General features: G+C 68.2%; 7 protein-coding genes across 7 annotated transcripts; 1 reads left to right on the top strand and 6 right to left on the bottom strand.

Annotated features, from left to right (window-relative positions):
* Positions 1-85: 85 nt before the first annotated feature.
* Positions 86-6112, bottom strand: FA09DRAFT_323517 (hypothetical protein). The gene is made up of 6 exons (XM_025741091.1): positions 4715-6112; positions 4409-4646; positions 4110-4339; positions 1767-3996; positions 1373-1708; positions 86-1317 (listed from the first exon to the last, which is right to left on the bottom strand). Exons 1-6 carry the CDS (start codon positions 5630-5632, stop codon positions 326-328), a joined length of 4944 nt encoding a protein of 1647 aa, XP_025595045.1. The 5' UTR covers positions 5633-6112; the 3' UTR covers positions 86-325.
* Positions 6113-6836: 724 nt separating this feature from the next.
* Positions 6837-7495, bottom strand: FA09DRAFT_341742 (hypothetical protein; the record flags this gene model as incomplete). Its single annotated transcript, XM_025744492.1, has 2 exons — positions 6837-6881; positions 6938-7495. The coding sequence occupies 2 exons, from the start codon at positions 7493-7495 to the stop codon at positions 6837-6839; spliced, it is 603 nt and encodes a 200-aa protein (XP_025595044.1).
* A 155-nt stretch (positions 7496-7650) lies between these two features.
* Positions 7651-10698, bottom strand: FA09DRAFT_167774 (hypothetical protein). The gene is made up of 6 exons (XM_025739273.1): positions 9881-10698; positions 8773-9829; positions 8598-8712; positions 8422-8540; positions 8205-8365; positions 7651-8136 (listed from the first exon to the last, which is right to left on the bottom strand). The coding sequence occupies exons 1-6, from the start codon at positions 10583-10585 to the stop codon at positions 7807-7809; spliced, it is 2487 nt and encodes an 828-aa protein (XP_025595043.1). The 5' UTR covers positions 10586-10698; the 3' UTR covers positions 7651-7806.
* A 163-nt stretch (positions 10699-10861) lies between these two features.
* On the bottom strand, positions 10862-11315 carry FA09DRAFT_341740 (hypothetical protein; the record flags this gene model as incomplete). Its single annotated transcript, XM_025744491.1, has 2 exons — positions 10862-10875; positions 10934-11315. The coding sequence occupies 2 exons, from the start codon at positions 11313-11315 to the stop codon at positions 10862-10864; spliced, it is 396 nt and encodes a 131-aa protein (XP_025595042.1).
* Positions 11316-12379: 1064 nt separating this feature from the next.
* Positions 12380-14439, top strand: FA09DRAFT_341739 (hypothetical protein; the record flags this gene model as incomplete). The annotated part of the gene is made up of 2 exons (XM_025744490.1): positions 12380-13054; positions 13234-14439. 2 exons carry the CDS (start codon positions 12380-12382, stop codon positions 14437-14439), a joined length of 1881 nt encoding a protein of 626 aa, XP_025595041.1.
* A 99-nt stretch (positions 14440-14538) lies between these two features.
* Positions 14539-17141, bottom strand: FA09DRAFT_341738 (acetyl-CoA synthetase-like protein; the record flags this gene model as incomplete). The annotated part of the gene is made up of 14 exons (XM_025744489.1): positions 14539-14759; positions 14901-14910; positions 14969-15023; positions 15092-15161; positions 15227-15437; positions 15506-15593; positions 15667-15785; positions 15841-15891; positions 15953-16035; positions 16093-16173; positions 16230-16292; positions 16371-16408; positions 16471-16875; positions 16957-17141. The coding sequence occupies 14 exons, from the start codon at positions 17139-17141 to the stop codon at positions 14539-14541; spliced, it is 1680 nt and encodes a 559-aa protein (XP_025595040.1).
* A 386-nt stretch (positions 17142-17527) lies between these two features.
* On the bottom strand, positions 17528-20297 carry FA09DRAFT_332668 (hypothetical protein). Its single transcript, XM_025743557.1, has 2 exons — positions 19804-20297; positions 17528-19720 (listed from the first exon to the last, which is right to left on the bottom strand). Exons 1-2 carry the CDS (start codon positions 19856-19858, stop codon positions 17760-17762), a joined length of 2016 nt encoding a protein of 671 aa, XP_025595039.1. The 5' UTR covers positions 19859-20297; the 3' UTR covers positions 17528-17759.
* Between the last annotated feature and the right edge of the window lie 1378 nt (positions 20298-21675).

Below are 21675 nucleotides of genomic sequence, written 5' to 3'. Positions count from 1 at the left end.
GCAGCGTGGGAACAGACGCCCCGCCGCCTCGCTCCTCCTCCGTCGCCTCGCAGCCACACAGCACCTCGATGCTCGACAGACAGCTGCGAAATAGAGTCGCGCGCGGCAGATGGATTGCGAGGTGGCAAGAAGAGGCAGACGCGGCACTCGGTGACGGCGGGGTGGGGAAGGAGAGGGGTGCTGGAGCAGAGTGGGAGGGCACGCAGGCACGCCGGCGGAGGGCGGTGGATGATCCGGGTGTGGCGAGACAGGTGAGAGGAAGGCACGGCAGGTCCGAGGAGAGAGAGGGAGAGTGGGAGAGTGGGGAGGAATTAGTGAGAGGCGCTCAGCTGGAACGCTGCTCGAGCGCCTGCTGCGAGCGCGAGGTGGGCCGGTCGTTGTCGTAGGTGTAGAACTGGCCCTGCGGCGTGCCGCTGCGCTGCGGCGTCTGCTCGCCGGGCACACGCCCAAAGGACGAGTTGTACGGCGCACCCTGCTGCGGCGGCTGCTGGTCACGCGGCGGCTGCGTCGGACTGCCGTACGGCGAGGCGCCGTAGCCGTGCTGCGGCTGCTGCTGGTGGTGCGGCGGCGGAGCGTGCTGCGGGTGCTGCGGCTGATGGTAGTGCTGCGGCTGCTGCCCGCCGCTGAAGTTGGAGCCCCACGGCGTGCCGCGCGGGTCCTCGCTGACGGGACTGCGCGGGAAGCTGTGGCTCGAGCCCATGTGGCCCATCGGCGCGCCGCTGCCGGCGTTGCCCTGCGAGCGCGAGTAGTTCATCGCCTGGTCGCTGCCGACCTGGCGCATCGTCGCCGGCGCGTGCAGGTCTGGCTGGTGCCGGTTCGCGCCGTCGACCCAGCGCTGCTGTTGCTGGCCGCCGCCGGGCATGGCGCCGCGACCTTGGCTGCCCGGGCCCATCTGCATCGACGGGCCCGTGCCGGCGCGCGCACGCTTGGCGTGCTTCTCGCAGCGCTTGATGATGTCGCGCGACGTGAGCTCGGCGGAGCCGCTGAGCAGCTCGCGGTCCTGCAGCACGGCCTCGAGCTCGATGGGCACCTTCCAGAAGTCGTCCTGATGCTCGAGCAGGTTCAGCACGGCGCGGTTCGCCAGGAACGTCTCGTCCTTGGCCGGGTCCGTGCCCTTGGAGTAGAGGATGTTGGGCCCGAGCACGGTGGCCAGGTTCTGCAGGTCCATCTTGCTGCCCGTCTCCTCGTCGATGTGCGAGAAGGACGCGACCCACTTGAGGAACACGAAGAGCACCTCCATCGTGTCGCGATGCGCCTTGGGCAGCAGCACGGTAACGAGGTGGAGGATGCGCCGCCGCTCCGTCTCCGGCTCGATCTCTGCAGCAGTGGATCAGCATGCGCTCGGACTGGGGACAGCTTTGGCGCGACTCACTCTGCGCCATGACAAACATGCGGTGCAGCTTGAAGGTGAGCAGCGGATCCGGCAGCTCGCGCAGGAACTTCTTGAGCAGCGCGGCCAGCTGCACGGGGTTGTCGTCCGACAGGTTCACCGTCGAGCTGTCGCGGTCCAGCGCCTCGGCACTCGTGGCGAGGCGGCGGATGTTGCCGTTCTTGCGGAAGATGCCCTCGATCGACATGTCCATCTGGCGCATCGCCGAGACGATGTCGTCCACAAACGACGGCACGCGCAGCTGTGTCGCAGTCGCGCCCAGCGTCGAGTCTGCGCCGTTGCGCTCGACGAGCACGTCGAGCGGGATGCCAAAGACGCCTGCGGCAGAAGCGTCAGTCTCGCGTGCCACTCGCATGCCGACGCCGCTCGCGCTCACCCTTCTTCTTGATCTTCTTGTCGTCCTTGCCGCCCTTGAACAGCTTGCCCCAGAACGTGTTCTTGCGCATCTCGATGAAGTCGACGAGGTCGTCGAGGTTCACGAGATCGCGCAGCGCGCTCTGCTGGATCATCATGACGGCCATGTGCTTGACGATGAAGAGCTCCAGCGCCGAGAGCTCCGACAGGCTGCGCCCGCCCTCGGACGGCAGCGAGCGGTGCTGCTCGCGCGCCTGCTCCGCCTCCAGCAGCTGCGGAATGTCGGCAAGCGTGACGGCATCGAGCGACGCGGCGGTGATGTCGTCGCCCGACGGCTGCCGCATCGGCCCGTCGTCGCGGATGCGCACGTCGGTGTTGTGCCGCGCAAAGGCTGGCCGTATTGGCACGATCGAGCCTGGTGCATGCTGCTGAGACAGCTGCTGCGAGAGCTGCTGGTGCGACTGCTGCTGTTGCTGCTGCGCCGGGATCGGCGGCGGGTAGTGTTGCGGCGGCGCAGGCTTGGCGCCGTGCCGGTTGGGCGACACGTCGCGCGACGCACTGCCGGCCTGCTTGTTCGGCGACGCCCGCCCGCTCTGGCTCGCCTGCCACTGCTGCTGCTGCTGCTGGCTCTGGTACGACGACTGCTGCTGAGACGGCGCACCGGCTGGCCGGCCAGTCTCCCACTGTCCGGGTGATGGGCTGCGCGGAGGTCGCGGCGACCGCCGCGGATCTTGCTGGCCCATCTCGGTAGGCGAAGCGCGCTGCTGTATCGATCCACCCTGCGTCTGCTGACCGGATGGGCTGCCGACGACAGTTGAGATGTGAGGCACACGCGCCTTGGTCGAGAGCTTGCGATCCAGGTTGACAGACGTGACGCGCTTGATGTCAGTGTCCTTGTACAGGTCTGCCGCCTGCTCGGCTGCCGTCTCTGGCGGCAGGTCGGCGTGCTGCGAGCTCGGCGGCGAAGGCGGCACGACGCCGCGCTTCTTCAGCAGTGCGTAGAGGCGATTGAGCGCCACGCGAAGCAGGAACGCGTACTGCTCCAGCCGGCTGACGCTCTCGAAGCCTGGCCGCGAGTTCGGCGTCTGGCAGTCAGGGCAATACGGGCTGCGCACCAAGGCGCCTGCTCGCCCTGCTCCAGATGCGCTGCCGTTGGCATCGGTCGGCGCGCGTCGCGTGGTCTCCAGCGTGAACTGCGACGCAGGCAGCGCTGGCGGCACATCTGGCGATGGCTCCGGCTCCGGCGCTTTGGTCCGCGATGAGCTTGGGTCGCGCTGCGTGGGCCGCCGGCATGTCGTACACCGCAGGCAGCTGGAGTGCCAGCGCAGGTAGATGCCCATCCGCACGCACTCCTCCTCGACCGTCTGCGAGCACGCGACGCAGAGGTCCGTCGCGCTCTCGCCGCCCTCGGACGCCAGCGGGCTGGTGCTGCGCGGCAGGCTGCGGTAGCCGTACGTGCGCGAGTCGGACGAGCCGTGCTGCCCGTTGTCGTGATGGGTGGCCGAAGAGGGCGCACTCGTGGGCGACTTGCCGTCGTCCGACGCGCCATTTTCCGTCGAGCCGCTGTTGCCCTCGCGCGCCAGGAACGCCAGCTGGTTGAGGAACCATGAGATGGCGGCGCGGTTCTCGTACTCGCGGTCGAGCTTGAGCGCGCCAGTGAGCGCAATGCGGATGAGGATCTTGAGGTAGTGCGCCAGGCCCGTGACGAGCGAGAGCAGCTCCTGCGTGATGCCCATGCGCTGTGCGCCCGTCTCCTGCGTGTGCGAGAGCAGCGAGAAGAAGTTGACAATCTTCTTGCACAGCATGCGCGCCTCGCGGATGTGCGAGATGCCCTTTGCGCCCTCCTTGCGCGCCTCCTTCTCCAGGTCGTCGATCGCAGAGAAGAGAATCTCGACGTGCAGGATGAAGCGCTCGGCCATGCGCACGCCGCCCAGGTAGCGTCCGCTGCTGACGTGCCGCAGCATGTCGCTGATGCACGCCGCCGAGCTCTCCTCGAAGGCGCTCAGCACCGTCCAGATGCGGTACACCTGCTCCTCCATCACGCGCTGCTTGTGCTTGAGACTTGACGGCGTCTCGTTGGCCTCAGTCTCGAGCGCCTCCGTCGTCGGCTCAGACGAAGCAGGGGCAGACGTCGCCGGCGCCACGCCCGTGTTGGTGGGCTCAGGCACGCCCGGCAGCATCGTGGGCTCCGCTGCGATGCTGGCCGAGTCCTTCGGCGTGGAGCCGGTAGGGCAGAGCTTGATGTTCCAGAACTGTGCCGCGCAGCGTCAGCGCCAAGGGTCATGAGTCGCAAGCGCGGCGCGAGGCCCACCAGCCGCCGCACTCCTGCGCGCGAGCGCTTCTCCGCCTGGCGAGTCGCACTCACCTTGTGAATCATGTAGCACTCAGGGTGCCAGTGCTCGTCCTGGTTGTTCCGGTTGATCTCGACGAACTGCTTCAGGATGGCGGTGCGGCAGCCAGTGCAGCGGATGGCGAAGCGCGTCGAGTAGTGGAAGTGGCAGAAGACACGCCCGTCGTGCTCATAGTACGAGTCCTGCGGCCCAAAGACGGTGGGGCAGATGGAGCAGGTGAAGTGCTCCACGTGGAACTTCTTGCCTGCGATCGGGACGAAGCGTCAGCCCCTGCGCGCGTGCGGTCAGAGGGCAGAGGGCGCGTGGCACTCACCTAAGGCAGTGATGTAGCTGCCACGGAGTGCGCCGCTGCAATTTGCGCAGATGAGGTCGAGGCGGCGGAAGTAGTCCGTCTCGCACAGCGGGAAGAGCTTGCTTGCGCCCGTCGTGGGGCTCGTCTTGCGCTCGAGCGCATTGTGGTTCGAGCCGCTGTTGCTGCTGCCGGCCGGAGAGGACTGGCCCATGTCGTCGGTGGCCGGGAAGAACTTGGCAGCCACGACCTTGTTGCAGTCCTGCAAGCGTCGAACGCGCGGTCAGGCCCCATCGCTGCACACCCTCTCGCGCCGTGCCAGTCACTCACCCGACACCTGAAGCAGTCCAGATGGTAGACGACACCCAGCGCCCGCACAAACTGCCCCGTCATGGGCTTCTTGCACGCATCGCAGCTCTGGTCCTTCTTGGCCAGCGGCCCACTGCCGCTGCGCTCCTTGGACGCGCTCTCGCGCCGCCCAGCCTGCTGCTGCGGGGCCTGCGTCGAGCTGGACGGCACAGGGCTCGACACGGGCAGCACGTCAGCACTGCTGCTGAGCGGCGAAGACGTGCCCATGTGCTGCATGCTCGCGCCTGCCGCAGACGAGCGTGGCGGCGGCGGAGACGTCGTGTCGATCCGCGGCGGCTGCGGTCGGGTCGGCGGCGGGGCCGTCGCAGTACCGGACGGGCTGCTCGAGAGCGCAGATGTACCAGCCCGCTGCGAGCTGGAGGCGGCCGCTCTGCGAGCAGCGCCCGTCGGCTCGGGAAAGTTGCCAAATGCATCTGGCGTCATGCTGGCCTGGCGTGATGGCGGTGGCCGCGGCGGCCCTGGCAGGCCAGATGCAGAGCCGCCACCACTGCTGTCGGCAGACTGCTCCATGCGCGCACGCTCCGCCTCCCAGTTCCATCGGCTAGGATCGACGGCACGCGACATGATACGCTCGTCCATGCGGCGCTCGGAGCGCGCAAGCGGCGCAATCGTGTCCTCGCCGGCGGCAGAGAGCGGCTCGGCGCCGGCACTGAGCGTCTGCGACATGGCTGCGCTGCCTGCGGCGCCCAGACTCAGGTCTGCCGTGCCGGCAAGGATGGCTGCCTGGCTGCTGGCGGCTCGTGCAATGCCTGCAGGGCGCGTGTGCGAGGCAGTAGAGAAGCCGCTGCTGCCGCTGGGCCCGGCCTGAGGTGTCTCTGCCCCCGCAGCGCGTCCCGGCAGGCTGCTCTGAGGCTCAGTCTCCTTGACGGCCGGCGACATGGTGCTGGGCGCAGCACGCAGGTGCAGAGGCACAGCTGCTCCGGCGAATGTCTGCGCCGACCGACGCTGCGGCAGGGGCGGACGAGACGCCGAGAGGTGAGAGCGACGAGGCTGTGGTGGTGCTCAGTCGATGAGGCGAGCGAGCGGAGAGAGAGGGGTGTGCTGCGCGCGGGTGTGCACGCAGAGCAGCGCCGTGTGGAGGCGCAGAGGGTGCGAGGCCAGTCCGGTGGAGTTGCTGCGGCACAGCAACGAGGCGACGAGGCGACGCCGAGGCAAGGCCGCACGAGAGCGCCGGGGCCGCGAGGGGCTGCGCGTGTGCGGGCCGGATGGCAGGCGCGCCGCGCAGCGGGCAGAGGTGCCTCTGAGCGGAGCAGCCCGTGCTGTGGGAGGCAGTGCGGCGCCTGCTGTGCGTGCACGGTGCGTGCGGAGCGGCGGGGTGCGAGGACGGGCCGCGAGGACGAAGTGGGGAAGGGGGTCGGCAAGCAGGTGCAGCCGCGGCGTGCGCTGACGGCGAGGAGCGCTCTCCGCGGCGGCAGCGCAGGCGGCGGCGTCGAGGGCGGCGCGCGAGCCACGCCGCGAGCAGCGCAAGGGCCGGCAGGCCAGCAGCGCAGCGCAGCGCCGCACGCGAGAGAGCCAAAGTGCGGCGGCCGCGCAGCCCTGCAGCGCGTCGCCGCGGAGCAAGGCAGCTCGCGGCGCCGCACGCCGGCCAGCAGCGGCCGCTCAGCGGCCGCCGGCTCTGCACTGGCGGCGCAGCGGCGTGCACTTGCAGCGCGAGAGTGGCCTTGCGCCCGGCCTGGAGAGCGGTGCGGGTGCCCTGCAGGCGCGCTGCACCGCTGCACGCAGCAGGACAGCAGCGACACGCTCCTCTCCACAGCGCAGCGGCAGCGGGGCGGCAGCGCAGCCCCTCTCTCTCGCGCAGTACGCCGAGGCTGCTCAGACAGGCCGTGTGCCTCACGGGCTGCCCACGCACGACAGCGCTGCCCTCGCCGCCGCCGCAGCTCGGTGTCTCGCGGCACCCTCCGAGGGGGATCTCATGCCTGCATCTGCTGCATCTCGGAGCAGCGCTCTTCGAAAGATCTCATTTGCGCCGCATCTCGGGTGCTGCATGGTGTGCGTGTGCAGCACCCTCAACTCCACGGCGGCACGGCGAAGCGTTGCTCAGGTGCAGGAGGCGAAGAAGCCGGAAGGCACGGGCCCTTCACGCTCAGCGCCCGAGCGCCGCTGCCGCGCTTGCCGCAGCTGCCTGCGCCTGCCAGGGGGTGGCGATGAGCAAGGGTCCTTGGCCCGGTCATGCTGCACACTCACGTCTCGGTGCGCCTTCAGCTGCTCCGGCGTCCAAGTCAGGCTGATACGACAGCCCTCGAATCCATCTTGATGCCAGCGCACCGGGGCGCCGGCATGCTGAGCGCCGAGGACGTAGCGCACCATGCCGCGCTTACGCGCAAAGCTCATCGGCTGGACGATGAGCAAGGCACTGGTGACGGTGCCGGCCAGTGCTGGACCTGCTTCGTGCGCTGCTGCACGACAGGCGACGAGCACGCGCACCAGCTCGACATAGGGCGCTGGCACTTGGAGCAGTGGGTCACGCTCGATGATGGCGCGGAGGCTCGCATTGTCCGAGGTGCGGCGCTTGCGAGCACGCTGGTCTGAGGGCGTCACTGTGCCCTCGCTCTCGTCGTCCGACAGAGCGGTAGACTCTGCAGCGTCCGCATCATCTTGAAGCAGCTTGCAGAAGGAGCGGCGCAGGGCCTCCTCGGACGCGAGCGCCGTCGCCAACAGCTCGATGGTGAGCGTGTCGTTGGGCCAGCGAGCGGTGAGTAGCTCGTGCAGCGCGGCGTGAAGCTCGGCGTTGTGAGTTGCCATGGTGAATGGAGTAGGAGTGACGGGCTCGTGTGTAAGTCCATGGGCAGCGCCTTTTGTGCGCCTCGCTCAGGACCGCACAAGGATGCGCAGACAGGCGCGGCGTGGAATTGCCAACATCGATTCCAGCGAGGGGCACTCGCGCTTTCAGGAAGCTGACGGGCCGGCCGTCTGCACTGCCGAAGTAAGTCAGGACAAGTGCTCTAATGTTTGTATGTGCGTGATGTGAGAGAAGGACGGAGGGCGTGAAGATGTGTGGTGGTCATGATGGGCGGGCGTGGCTGAGGGAAGAGAGAGAAGCGGGAGGCGGGCGACTATGAGGTGCCCCCGGTGCGGCGGCCACTGAGGCCAACCGGCATCATGCCACCACCAGGTCCGCCGCCACCGGTCGCTCCCGAAGCGCTGGACATGCCGCCTGCGGCGCGAGCGGCGCCCAAGTTGGTGCCGCGCGCCGAGGCGGGCGCCTGGAACGGCGCGCGGCCGCTCTGCGGGTGGAAGGTGACGGGCTGCGGCGGCAGCTGGTACTCGATGCTCAGCTCGTCGCACACCGTCTTGATGTGGCGCATCAGCTTTGTCCGGCGCGCCCAGCGCGCGCCCCAGTCCTGCCAGTTGCCCTTGTGCTCCATGGCAATGATGAGCGAGACCTGTGTGGCGCGCCGAGACGCATCAGCACTGGTGAGACAAGGCGGCTCAGGCAGCGTGGGCTACTCACGGAATTCATCTTCGACACCTGGTCGTAGTTGACGTCCAGGCCGCCGCCCCAGTCGCGGTCGTTCTCCTTGACAAAGGCACGCAGGCGCGCACGCAGCTCGTCGATGGTCTGCACGAGCGTGTCGAAGCTGAGCTGCAGGTACGTGACCTCCCACGTGGCGCCTGAGAGAAGGCGAGGTCAGCATGCGACGCAGCCTGGCGCAGCAAGAGAGACGCACCGCTGCGCCGCGAGTTGAAGATGTACTTCTGGCTCGCGAGGAGGCTGTTGGGCGCGACGATGTACTGGTTCGTCACGGTGCGGAAGGTGGTGGAGAGCATGCCGAAGGACTCGACGAACCTGGCGTAGCGCGATGAGCGACAAGTCCAGGCTGCTCAATCGGCGCTGGCCACTCACATCCAGTTCTCGTCGATGCACACCAGGTCTCCGACGTCGTACGGATGCGTCGCGAAAATGAAGATCATGCTCTCAAAGATCGTCTTGGCCGAGTTGCCAAACACAAAGGAGAAGCCTGGAGCACGCGGCGTGAGCAACAGGCATGAGCAGGCAGCAGCGGGCGCGGCGCACTCACCCACGACAAACGTCGAGAGCGGCACAATGTTGGCCAGCGTCGAGGAGCGGTTGAAGATGAGCAGCCAGATGAAGACGACGATGATGAGCACGAGGCCGAGGAGCACGCCGTCGAGCTTGCTCACGGCCGAGCCCATGTCGCGCAGGCTCGTCGCCAGCGCGCGCCGCTCGCGGTAGATGCGCTGCACGGCGTCGCGCATCTCCGACTTGCTGATGTCGCCGTTCTTGTCGGCGTCGAAGAAGCCAAAGGCCTCGCGCGCCTCGGCGTCCGTCTTGAAGTACGGCAGGAAGTCGTCGGCCACGAGCGTGTCGCGGTGGTGGCCGAGGTTGATGAAGAGCTTGCGCGCCAGCCGGCGGGCCGACTGCTGCGAGCCGACGGTGCGGCCCTTGTACAGGCGGCCGTCTTTGTTCGTCGCGGCGTGCAGCGCATCGGTGAGCTGGTGGGCGAAGCGCTTCGACTTGGTCGGATGCCCGTGAGCATCGAGCGTGGGCGTCTTGGCGCCACTGCCGCCCTGGCTCTCCTTGGCGCGGTGGTGGTGGCCGTGGCGCGGCTGCGGCGCGTCCGTCGCGGCAGGCCCGGAGCCGCCGGCTGCGGGGGCAAAGTAGCCGCCGAGGCCGTCGCGGCTGGGCTTGCTTGCGTGGCCAGCGCCAGGCGTATTGGGTCCGGGGCTGGCGGGACGGCTCTGGCCGAAGCCGAGGCGGCCCCACATGGGCGTCATGCGGCGGCTCGCGCCCGTGCTGCCCTTGACGTAGGCACTCTCGTGCAGCTTGTCCAGCGCCTTGAGCGCCTTCTTGTTCGTCTCGAGCCGGTCCGCCACGGCCGTGCGGTGGAAGTTGGTCGCAATGAGCCGCAGCAGCACCTTCTCTGCCAGCAGAATCACCGACGAGCCGAAGAGCGCCTGGATCGTGAGGAAGATGTAGCGGAAGTACGAGGGGCGGATCTTGGTCGTCGAGTTGAACTGGATCGCCACGACGCCGCCGAGCGAGATCCACGCCCACGCGATGCACAGCACGAGCTTGAACCAGATGAGCGTGGCCTTGAAGACCTCGACGTATTTCTGCCGCCGATGTCAGGACTGCGGCGTGCTGCAGAGGCACACTCGACTCACCCCAAACGCCACGGGCACCTTGCCCCAGATGCCAATCGCGATGCGCTCGAGCAGGTGCGGCACGAGATTGAGCACCAGAAACGTGCCGCACGACGCGGCCCAGATGATGGAGATCCAGATGCTCCACACCTGCACCTGCGGCGTCACCGGGTTGTCGCGGAACGCGAGGAGCACCACAATGAACGGGACCATGGCGATGGCCGTGCCGAAGAGGCCGATGATGAGAATGCGCACGGGGCGCGCCAGGTTCATGAGTGCCAGATAGAGGCGGCGGCCACGCTTGGCACGGATGCGCCGCACGCCATCGCGGTCTACCTCGGCGTCGGGATCGTCGTCGGACGACTCCCAGTTGAAGTCGTCTGTCTCGTCGTCGCTCGAGTTGGCAGAGGAGGCCACGTGGCTGTGCTCGCCCGTGGCGGGGCGCTTCTCGTCGTCGTACACGTGCGGCGCGCCATCTGCGGGAAAGACAAAGGGCGACGAGGAGGGGCCGGCGGAGTGGACGTAGGCGTCGGACGGGATGACACGGTCGTCATCGTCGGTGAAGCGCGCGGTCAGATCCGCCGGCGTGGTGGAGGACCAGCGCGACGGCGGAGTGTGATCGCCGTGCAGGAGGTGCAGCGGGATGGAAGAGTGCGGAGGAGTGCCAAAGTCATGGTCAGAGTCGGAGTCGTCAGAGTGCCGCGAGACGAGATGCGGACGAGACATGATGGAGGATGAGTGAGGGCGAAGGCAAGGTCAGCACAGCTGGCAGCGCATCTTGCTCGTTTGCAGGCGGTGCGGCAAGGCCGGCGGCTGCCCGCGCACGCCGCGACTCTCAGCACGCCCTTGTCATCGAACAAGGCAGGCCAGGAGGGAAGCAGCCGCAGACCAACACCGCACCCTGCCGAGCCTTGCCGGCTCTTGACAGGCAGGCCGGCAAAGAGAGGTGCGCATGAGGCGGCGACCGCCGCGGCACTGCGGCGTGGCGGCCGTGCCCCTATATCACGCCGCCCATGCTGGACGCCGCACCTCCTCACAACAAGCGCCGCACTTTCGTCCCGCACACCGACTCACCCTCAAAAGCCGCCGTCTTGCGCTCGCGCAGCGTGGCATCAAACTGTCCCCACGCCTGGCCCTCCTTGCTCTTGCCGCTGCCCGAGCGGCTTCCACTCGCCGCGCTGGTGCTGGCGTACGTCTGGGGCGCCGCCGCGCCGCCGGCCCGGGCGTGGGCGTGGTGCTCGTGCTCGCGCGGCGCAGGCTCGTTGCCGGCGTCGTAGCCCTCGTAGTACGCGGCACTGTCGAAGCCGTGCGGGTGCGAGAAGTGTGCGGGCGGCGGGGCGCCGGCGACGGAGGAGGCGCCCGACTCGCTGCGCTGCATGCCCAGCGCCGGCGGCGCACGCAGCGACGCCAGCGGGATGGACGCCGGGTCAGCCTCGTCGCGCGCAAGGTGCGACATGGCGGGGGCGGCGAAGAGGGTGCAGCTTGTGGGTGAGTGGGTGGGTGTGGTGAGGAGACAGGCGAAGGAGGGACACTCAGCCTGCGCTGCCGCACCGCCTTCGACGCAGCTGCCACACGCCGCAGTGCAGCCAAGCCACGCTCCTTGCCGCGCCCGCAGCTCCGCCGCACGCGCGTCGACCGGCGCAGAGAAGCGCACCGCTGCGTCACCGCGAGGGCCCCTCGTTCTCCCCTGAGCGCTGCGTGGCTGCACGACGCTGCACGGCCAAGCACCGCACCAGGGCGCAATAGAATCGAATGGCCGAGCCGAGCATGGCAGTTCGCAGGCGTGTCGCCCCGGCAGCGGCGCCGAGATTTCGGACGTGCTGCCGCGGCAAATCTGCACCGCCGCCGCGCCTCCACGCAGCGGGCATGCTGTGGCAGCGACGTGTGCACAAGCTGGCAGCCCTGGCCATCGCTCCTGGCGCTACCTGTGTCGTGCTCACACCAGACAGCGCTTGGCAACTCGCATTGCAGAGGCACAGCGATCAGGCTTCATTGAGCGCAGAAGGTAGAGCGGTGCTCCTTTGTGCGGCGCGGCGGCGTGAGGTGCCGGGCCGACGGGGTACCGCGCCCGCTCGGCGTCTTAGCTGCAGCCGCGGAACGAGAGAGCGGCAGCGGCTGCTTCCTCCGCGTGCGAGCTCGCGCCGCTCAGGCACAGCCTGCGGCTGGCCTCGCTCCAAGCACGCGTCGGGCCGTGCACCAGACGCTGCCGTACATCTCCCAGGCTGCAGATGCTCGCGTCGCCGTGTAGCCGCCTGGGGGTGCGCTCTCCAGCGGTGCCTGTGCTGTGGCGGGCCTTGGAGGCCTGGGAGGCTTGGCGGCGCAGCGTCACGTGCTCAACGCGCGTGCCCGGCCGACTCAAGTGCGAATACAACGCGCGGCCGCATTCTTGTAATGCGAGATGATGAAAGCCTTGCGCCTCGCCTCGCCAGCGCCGTGCGCGCGCGCGTGTGCTCGCATCTCAGGGTGCGGCGCCGGCGCCGTCCTTCTGGCCGTCCTCCGCTCCACCTCTCCGCTGCGACCATGTTCTCCTTCGGCACGCCCGCCGCCAGCTCGGGCTTTGGTGCGCCGCAGCAGCAGCAGGCCGGCCAGCAGGCCGGCCAGCAGGCGCAGCAGCAGCAGCAGCAGCAGCAGCAAGGGCAACAGCCGCCCGCCACGCCCGGCCCGCTCACGCTCGACCACCTCAGCCGCCCGGCGGGCAGCAGCGCCTTCAGCTTTGCGCAGCCGCAGCAGCAGCAGCTAGGCCAGCAGCAAGGCCAGCAGCAAGGCCAGCAACCGCAGCAGGGCCTCTTCGGTCAGCCGCAGCAGCAGCCTGGCCTCTTCGGCGGCGGCGGGCAGCAGCCGCAACCGACGCAGCAGTGGGGCGCTTCTCAGCCGCAGCAGCAGCAGCCGCAGCAGGGCGGAGCGTTCGGCGCGCAATCATGGGGCCTGGGCAGCTACGGCGCTCAGCCGCAGCAGCCGCAGCAGCAACAGCAGCCCGGCCAGACGTCGCACTTCGGCCAGCAGCCGCAGCAACAGCAGGGCATGCAGCAGCAACAGCCGGGCCAGCAGCAGCAGCAGCAGCAGTACCAGCCATTTGGCGCATATGGCGCACAGCAGCAGCAGCAGCCTAGCCAACAGCAGGCACCGCAGCAGGGCGTGCAGGCGCCGGAGATGCAGTACCTGCCGGGTTACCTGGCCAAGCTGCGCGGTGGACGGGTGAGTGCCTCGTGCCGGCTTCGACGCGAAGGTGGGCGCCGCACGCAGCAGAGCTTTGCGCCATCTTGGCACACCGCACAAGCTTGCCATCGGTGTGCGCCGCATCTCCTGTCGTGGAAAGAGGGACGAATGGTCTTGACTCAGCTTCGTTGCGCGCTTCTGACACCTCCTCTTCGCAGCCCTACTCGTCGCCCACACGAGCCGAGCCGCAGTCGCCGCCTCACCTCGAATCCACGCCAGCGCGCGGCAGCGCCGCAGCACGGCACGAAGGCAGCAGTGGCGCCGATGGCGCCTCTTCGCCATCTGCGCGTTTCTCCTCTTCCTTCTTCAGCAGTCCCGCCGCCGGTGCCTCGTCGCCCGAGCGCAGCTTGGCGCCGGGCGCGACGCGCGAAGGCAGCATCTTCGGGCCCAGTGGTCTGCGCGGCAGTCGCAGAACTGGCGCCGCAGCGCTCGGACAGGGCACTCCGTCTCGCGAGAGTGTCGGCCCCGTGCGTCGGCGCGTCTCGAGCAGTCTGCGCAACTCTTCGGGCCTGGGCTTCAGTCCGCCGCGCGGCGGGGGCTTTGGCGCGCAGCAGGAGGAGGACGATGCACCGCCGACGGACGTGCTTGCCGACGAGAGCGCCGCGTACGCACAAGCAAGCGCCAACTTGCGCTCCTCCACGTCGGCTGGCATTCTGCCCGCTGCCCCACCAGCGCCAGCACCCGCCTCCACAGCGCCCGTCTCCATTCCCGCCGCCACAGTGCGCGAGGATGCGTCGCAGCGCACCATCGTCGTGTATGGCTTCGCCGCCACATACGTGCATGCCGTCGCGGAGCACTTCAAGACGCTCGGCGCCGTCGTTGGCGTGGAGCAGGAGGCGGAGTCGGCGCTGCGCATCGAGTACACGGAGAGCTTCATGGCGCTGCGCGCCCTGCGACGCACGGGCGAAGCATTGCCGTTGGCTGGCGGTGCCTTCGTGGGCGTGCGATGGGCCAGTGACGAGGCACATCGACACGCGGTGCTCTACGGCCTCGACACTAGTTTGTCTGCCTCGCCTCTGCCAGGACACGCCTCCACGAATGCCTTGAGCGTCTCCTCAAGCAACCAGCTCAGCTCGCGCGGCGGCACACCGGCGTTCGGACGGCCCATCTCCGTCGTTGGCGAGCCGGCCAGTGCCTTCGCCAAGCGCGGCGGACCTGGCGCCAATACTGCTGGCGCGCAGGCAGGCAACACGGGCAGCCCCTTCTTCCGCGGTGCATCGGCGCTGCTCGGCGCGGGCAGCAATCCGAGCACGCCGAGCAAGCCGGGCGCGCCGGCTGCGCACAATCAGCAGGTGCACAAGGCGGACGGCGGCACGCCCTCGGGCGTCATGGGCCGCATTGGCGATGCCATCTTCGGATGGTGATGGGCGAGCGTCGCAATGCAAGGGCTTGATACATGGCAGCAGACGGGGGGCGTACGGCAGGCGGGACACGAGCCAAGTCGGGACCAGGGGCGCACGCTCTCACAGCTTGGCCTGCGGCTCTTTCCCAGCGGCCGCCGCCTCTTCTGCTTCGACGAGCTTGCGCAGCTCCTTGCGCAGCACCTTGCCGCTCGGCGACACGGGCACGACATCGAGCACGCGCACGCCGCCGCGCAGATACTTCTGCGGCGACGTCTTGGCCTTGACAAAGTCGATGATCTCCTGCGCCGTCGCATCGGCATCGCTGCCCGGCGTGATCTTGACTGTGGGGAACGAGTCAGACGGGGCAAGATGCGGCTGCAGGCTGTGGCACACTCACCGTCTGCAGGTAGTACGGAGAGCAGCACGAGAGAAAACGGGTCAGCTGAAGCGGGCGGGAAGTAGTCCAGGCGGCGTGAACGCACATGCGCGTGGCTGTGAAGCATCGACGTCAGCGAGGCACTGGAGCAACGTTCGCGGTGCGGCCACTCACCAGCTCAGTGGCCTGCTCCTTGCTGTACACGCCAATGACGGCCGCCGCCATGACCCTGCCGTGCGTCTCGTCAGCAACGGGGCGGCGCCCTGAGCAACGCTCTTCCCGGCCCGAGGCACGCACTTGGGATGGGTGAGGAGCAAGCCCTCGAGCTCGGCCGGCGCGACCTGCCAGCCTTTGTACTTGATGAGCTCTGTCGACGCTCGTCGTCAGCTTGGATGTGCAGACTGCACGTGTCCCGCACCCGCGCTGCCGCACCTTTGATGCGGTCGACGATGCGCATTTCGTTCTTGTCATTCATGACGCCCACGTCTCCCGTCTTGAGCCACTGGCCGTCGTCGGAGAAGGTGCCCTTCGTCGCCTCCGCGTTGCGGTAGTAGCCCTTTGTGATGTTCTCGCCGCGCACCCACACCTCGCCTCGCTCGCCTTGCTCCACGTCCTTGCCCGTGTCTGGATCGACGAGGCGAGCCTGTGCTCTGGCGCGTGAGCAGCAAGCGGCGCACGAGGGATGCGGAAGCAGCGCGCAGGCAGACTCACGTAGCAGCCTGGCATGATGCGTCCCACGGTGCCGATCTCTGCGCCCTGGCTGAGACCGAAGCAGCCCACCGTCGTCTCCGTCATGCCCCTGATACGGTGCAGCGCCGTAGGGTTCAGCGGGCGCTTCTCAGCTTCCCCAGGCCAGCATCGCTCAGACTCACCAGCCCTGCCGCACATCCCAGATGCCAGTCTTCTCGGAGAACTTGCGCTGTGTGTCGGCATCGAGAGGCGCAGCGCCGCACGAGGCATAGCGCACGGAGGCGAAGTGCTCCTTTGTGATCTACAGCTTCACGTGAGAAGACGCGCAGTCTCGCGGCCGACAGCGGACGGCGCACCTTGGGATGGATGGCAAGCACGTTCAGCACTGGCGGCACGAGGCCGATGTTCTGCAGCCGGCGTCGAGTTCAGCATCTACGCCCAGGAGGTGTCCGAGCAGCATGGCCGCACCGAGATCTTCTCCTTCTTGACGAGCTCGGCGAAGGCCACTGGCTCAAAGCCCGGGATGATGAAGACCTTGCCGCGATTCACGACTAGATGCGAGTGTGTCAGCTCTCGCTGCGCTGCAATGCCAGTGAGCCTCCACGCACTGGTGCAGTGCACTGCAATGAGCAGCGCCATGGCGTGGAAGAAGGGCAGGAAGCCAATCGTCTTTTCTCCTCTTCCCAGCCCTGGCAGAGCGCGTGAGCACGGCTTGCGGACCTTGTGCCCGCTGCGCGATGCTCACCATCTGGAATCGAGACGAGCGTGTTGACCATTGCTGCGACGTTCTTGTGCGAAATCTCCACGCCTGGAGAGGAAGCAAGTGACGTGTGCCAGCGTCAGAAGACGTGCCTGCCGCGAGAAGCGCAGACTGCAAGGCACGCACCCTTGGGCATGCCTGTCGTGCCGCTGCTGAACGGAAGGCTGACGGGGCATGCGTTCAGTGCGCGCGTCTCCGCAGCTCGCAGCCAGAGGGAACGACTCACTACGTCGTCTCGTTGAAGCTCTGCGGAATGAATGGCTCTGCCTGCTTTGCCTGCTCCTCGCTGACCATGAGATCCTTGAGGAAGCGTGCGCCACCCCTGCCAATCGACTGGTCGACCGTGACGGCCTTGTTCCACGAGAGGCCGCTGCGCATCAGGTTCTTCATGAGCGTCGTGGTGGTGAAGATCTTGCGTGGCTGCACAAGATCATGCACGTGCTTGAGCTCCTTGGCCATGTAGCCCGGGTTGGCCAGGGCGCAGCGCAGTCCGGCGAATTGAGTGGCAAGGAGCACAACGACGAAGGCGATACTGTTGGGCAGCAGCAGCATCACGACATCGCCCGGCTTGAGCCCCTCGCGGAGCAGCCCGAGGCCGAGCTGCTGCGCCTGCAGTCGCAGCGAGCCGAGGCTGGTGAGACGAGAGCGTCAGCACAGACATTGCGCCTTGCAGGCCTCTCCGTCGCTTCCCTCCGTCCTGCCACACACTCACGTCAGCTCCCGGCCGCTCTTCGTCTCGGCAAAGCAGACGTGCGCATCGTCGAACGCGACGCCGTCGAGCAGCAGCTGGAAGACGGTGCAGTCGCGCGGCTCGGGCATGCTCTGCGTCACGCTGCTGCAGTAGGCCTTGGTCTGCGGGTCGCGCGTCACGCGCACGGAGGATTGACTGGCTGCCATGATGGGATGGGGTTGAGGTGGTGGAGAGAGAGAGGGCGCAGTGATGGGACGGGTCTTGAGCGGCCGAGGACGCATGCGAGCCGGCCGAGCAGGACGCCGGACACGCCTCCACGCTGCACCCCGCTCAGGCCCTCGTCGCTTCGGCGCTTGTGCCGGTGCACCGGGGCGAGGAGCTGCTTCGGCGGAGCGGGCGCCGAGCCGAGTCTTAGTGCGGGGTAGAGGCCGCCGCGCGCCCGGCTCGCCGCGCTAGGTAGCCGGCCGACGCGCACGGACCGGCACGCCAGCAGCCGGGCCACGGCTCGCGCGCCTTGCTGCCGCCAACTCGGCGCTCGGCTGCTCGCAGCAAGCGCAAGACCCTCGCATCGCTCTCTCAGACGCTGTCATGCCGTGTGACAAGGAGTTCATAGGCAAGGCAGTGCGGCGATAGAGTACAGAGAGCGGGCGCAGTGCCGAGAGAGATGAGGAGCGCGGGCGGTGAGAGGAACCGGGCAGCGCGGGAGACGTGAGGCGTGAAGCGAGAGCCGTGAGGGAGGTATGAGGCAAGGCGAGGCGAGGCATGTCTAGAGGAGCAATGTTAGAGAGGGGCTCTCCGGAAACGAGAGGAGGGGATCCACTCCGTCACTGCGCAAGAGCAGTCTGACTGTGCAGTCTCGACGGGCCCAGGAAGCGCGACGTGGCAGCCGACGTCGTCTCGCCGCCGCTCGTGCTCGGCCTGGAGCGTCGTCGCGCGCCGCTGAAGAAGAAGCCGCTCAGCCTTGTGCCGCCGCCGGCGCCGGAGGAAGGACCGGGCTCATCAGCGCGACTCGAAGCTGCCGTGGGCAGCGAGACGATGGCGGAGAGACTGTTGCTCGACACGAGCGGCGGGCGTGCCCTCGGCGCGGCATCCTCCTGCGCGGAGTGCACGAGGGTGAGGCGTGCGCCTTCGCCAAGCGTGCCGGTGGGCGTAGCCTCTTGACTGCCCGACGTGCCCCGACTCATCGCCGGCGTCAGCGCCGGACTCGTGCTGGGCGAAAGGCCGTCCGAGTCAAGTGGCGTGCCTGGCGCAGGTGGAGACTCGGCGTCCAGAGGCCGCGAAGCGCGAGCTCCTCCTTCCTTGCGCAGGCGAGCGCGCACCTTGGCGAGCAGCGCGGCTGCGCGCGCATTCAGCACGGCTGGCTCCTCTCGTACTGAGGATGGACGAGAAGCGGGGCGAGAGGCAGTGGGCGTCACTGAGGTTGATGCGGGTCGGCGCTGGACGTAGACAATGCGAGGGCCTGTCTCGCGCGTGCGTCCAAAGGCCGAAGGCGTAGTGTCGCGCACGTAGGCTACGCGCACATAGTCCGACGTCAGACTGCGATGGAAGGTGGTTGCCGGCCAGATGGGAGTGGCAGTGGGCGGCGCCGGCCGGCGATAGAGCGCAGAGGCATTCGGCGCGCTACTGTGCGTCGTGACTGCCATTGAGGGCGACGCAGGACTGCTAGCCGAGGCGCTGGCAGATGGCGTGGCGCCTTCAGAGCTCGTAGCGCCGGGAGTTGCGGCTGGGCTGCTGGCATTGCTGTTGGCGGAGAAGCGCCTTGCGGCAGCGCGAAAGACACGAGAGCCGGCTTGGCGCGCAAAGGCGAAGACGTGAGGCGGCGGTGGGCGCTCCACGGGGCGAGGCGCAAAGTAGCCCTCCCCATACGCGTGCGCCATAGGTGGTGCCGGCAGCGGCTCGTCATATCGAGGCAGTCCATCGACTCCGCGAGGCGTATACGTTGGCAGATCCTCTGAGGGAGCAACGGACGAGGCACGCGAAGTGTGCATGCCCAGACGCATCGAGAGCGTAGGTCCAGCTGCAGACGAGAGCGAAGAGAGCGAGCGAGAACGTGTGCGGGAGAGGGAGCGTGCCGTCGCAAAGGAGCCGGTGCGATGCGTGCGGAAACTGGGCGGTGGAGAGTGCTCGCGAGGCATGGAGCGTCGCCCTGAGCTCGACGGCGTGGGCGAGAGCAAGGCGCCTTCTCGCGCGGCTGCTAGGCCGCTGCGATGCTCGTAGGAACTACGTCGACTACTCGCCATCGACAGGCGCGAGGAGGAAGCGACGGAGAGCTCGCGCCTCGGCGACCATGCAGAGCTGCTGTGCCGCGAGTGCGGGACGTGCAGACTCATGCCGCCTTCGTATGACGCCTCAAAGACGCGGCGTGCAGCGCGCCCAGAGGCAGAGGGAGCGGCACTGCGCGAGCGATGCATGCTGGCGACCTGTGCGCGGTAGGCAGCGGCGCTGGTCGGGCGAGACACGGCGCGCAGACTGCTTGCCGAGGGCGAGCCGGTGCGCGGCGTGCCTGGGATGGAGTGCGAGAGATGTCCGTACTCGTTGAAGGAGAGCGATCCGGGCCTGGGGCGAGGCGCACGCAGCTCGTGGCGCACGGCGCCGCTGGAGGGCCCAGCAGCAGCGGCGGCGTGCTCCACCATGCGATCGGTGTGCCAGCGCGCATGCTCTTGGCACTCGTGGAAGCGCTCTGCAGCGTAGGCTGAAGAGGAGGCGGCGGCGGAAGCCATGAGCGAGTCGTCGTCTGCCGGCTCGACGGAGAGCTCGAGCTCCTCTACTGTGCGGTGCGTGCCTGCTGGTGGCCGGGTCAGGCTCCGCCGCAACTGCCGAGCTCCACTGCTGTGGCGCAGGCGAGCTGATGCTGCCAGCAGCACTCACCAGCGAGCCAGGCAAGAGGCGCATCTGCCACGTCGGGAAGCAGCACGTCGCGCATCTTGCACAGCGGCGGGGCGCGCTAGGGCAGAGCTGCGGAGGGTGCGTGCAGGCGGATGCTTGCACGCCAGGCAGCCGACCAGGCGCCAGGTCTTGTCGGAGCGAGGGGGCTTGCAGGTGGTGGAGAGAAAAGAGAGGGCGCGCACAGCGCCCGCGGGTGATGGAGGCGAGAAGAGAGGAGAGGGCTGGTGCTTCGTCATGCCACTTTGCAGCGCCGAGCCAGAGGGGCCGAGGCTATCTTAGGGCATCGCGCCGCGCACAGGAGGGAGAGTGCAGCGCCGCGGCTGTCACCCTCAGGGCTTGCGCCGTGCCTTGCAGCCTGCTGCAGCTTCCAGCGGTGTGGCTGCCTCTCGCGTCTGCCTCTCATCTGGTGCCGCTCCTCTCGACTCTGGGAATCTTTCGCCGTGTGCAGCCGCAGCCGAGCAACGCAAGCATGAGAGGTGCTCGGGTGCGCGGAGCACGAAGCACGGCGCAGGGTCCGCGTGCGTCGCGTGCTCGCTCAGCAACAGCGATGCAGACCGCAGCAGCTGCCGTGCTGCCGCACACCGCGCGTCCGCCAGATCTTTCAACACAGCACAGCCCCTTTCCCACCTCATGAACTTTGCGTGCGTCACGCGACGCCCGCGGCCGATTGGGCGTGCTTATTGATTGCTACAGCACTTGTCTCGCCGGCGACCAGAGACTCTTCTCGGAAGAGCTGCTCCTCGCTCGAGGACAAGCGCTTGTCCTCGAGTCGCCCCAACAAGCGAGGCGAGCGGGGTGCACAGTGGGTGCTGCAGCGCAGACTGCAGCTGCCCGGCGCGGGTGCGGGCCCGTCTTGCTGGGCTGCACGATCTCTAAACTCCGCCTCTTGGCGTGCGGGACAACCGCGAGAGCGCCTCCCGCGCGAGAGGCGCGCGCGCTCGAGAGCCAAGCCGGTGCGGGCGGTGCGGGGGACCTCGGGCTTTGGGCGTCGTCCTGCGCTCCTCAGGCCTCGGCTCGCCGAGCATCATGCGGAAGCTGTTGCTCTCGAAATCAAGAGACAGAGAAGATGATGCCGAGTGCGAGAGCTTGACTGCGGCAAAGGCACGAAGGACAGCCGCGGCTCGACAAGCGGACGGCGAAAGCACGCTCCTCAGCCGCGGCCTATCCACACCACGCACACACCTGCCACTCGTCGGCCTCGCCGCACGCACATCGCTCTCAGCGCTGCGAAGATGTGGGTCCATCTGGCCTTGGAACGTCGTTCAGCGCTCATCGCCGCCGAGGCAGCGATCTCTCGTCACGTGTCCGCCTCCCCCGGCGCGGTCTCGCAGCACGAGCCGGGGCTCTGGGCACGTCGCCGCGGCGCTCGGTGGGCCGGCCGACGTCCGCCTTGCGCGTCGCGCTTGCGGCACCGCAGCCTGTGCAGAGTCTGCTGCCTCGGCCTCGCATCTCCGAGGAACAGCAGCTGCGATCTGCTCCCACCTCATCGGCCCGAGCGTCGCCGGCTGCTGCGCTCTGCTCTTCGCACTTAGACGGCGCGGATGCGCCTGCCGAAGCCGACCGTACCGCTCAGGGGCGGCAGCTCGGGAACACGGAAGTGAGCCGGCAGTCTAGTCTAGTACCTCACCACACCTCCGCGTTCTGCTGCCGCGTCCCGGTCCCGCTTTGGCGATGAGCCCGGAAGGCGCAGCCGGCGGGTCAGGATGCTGCTTGAGATGCTGTGCGGCTGCTGCGAGCGGTGCTGCAGATGCTGCTACAAGGATGCCTCTGGCCGTGAGATGCGAGAGGCGGGCTAGAGCATAGAAGGCCGTCGTGGCAGCGACTGCGCTTTTGGCGCGCTGCTGCTGCGCGCGG

This window comes from Tilletiopsis washingtonensis, assembly GCF_003144115.1.
Source record: "Tilletiopsis washingtonensis strain MCA 4186 unplaced genomic scaffold FA09scaffold_27, whole genome shotgun sequence".
Taxonomy (NCBI): domain Eukaryota; kingdom Fungi; phylum Basidiomycota; class Exobasidiomycetes; order Entylomatales; genus Tilletiopsis; species Tilletiopsis washingtonensis.
Note: the sequence above shows the minus strand (reverse complement) of the source record. Positions and strands in the feature narration are given on the sequence as shown.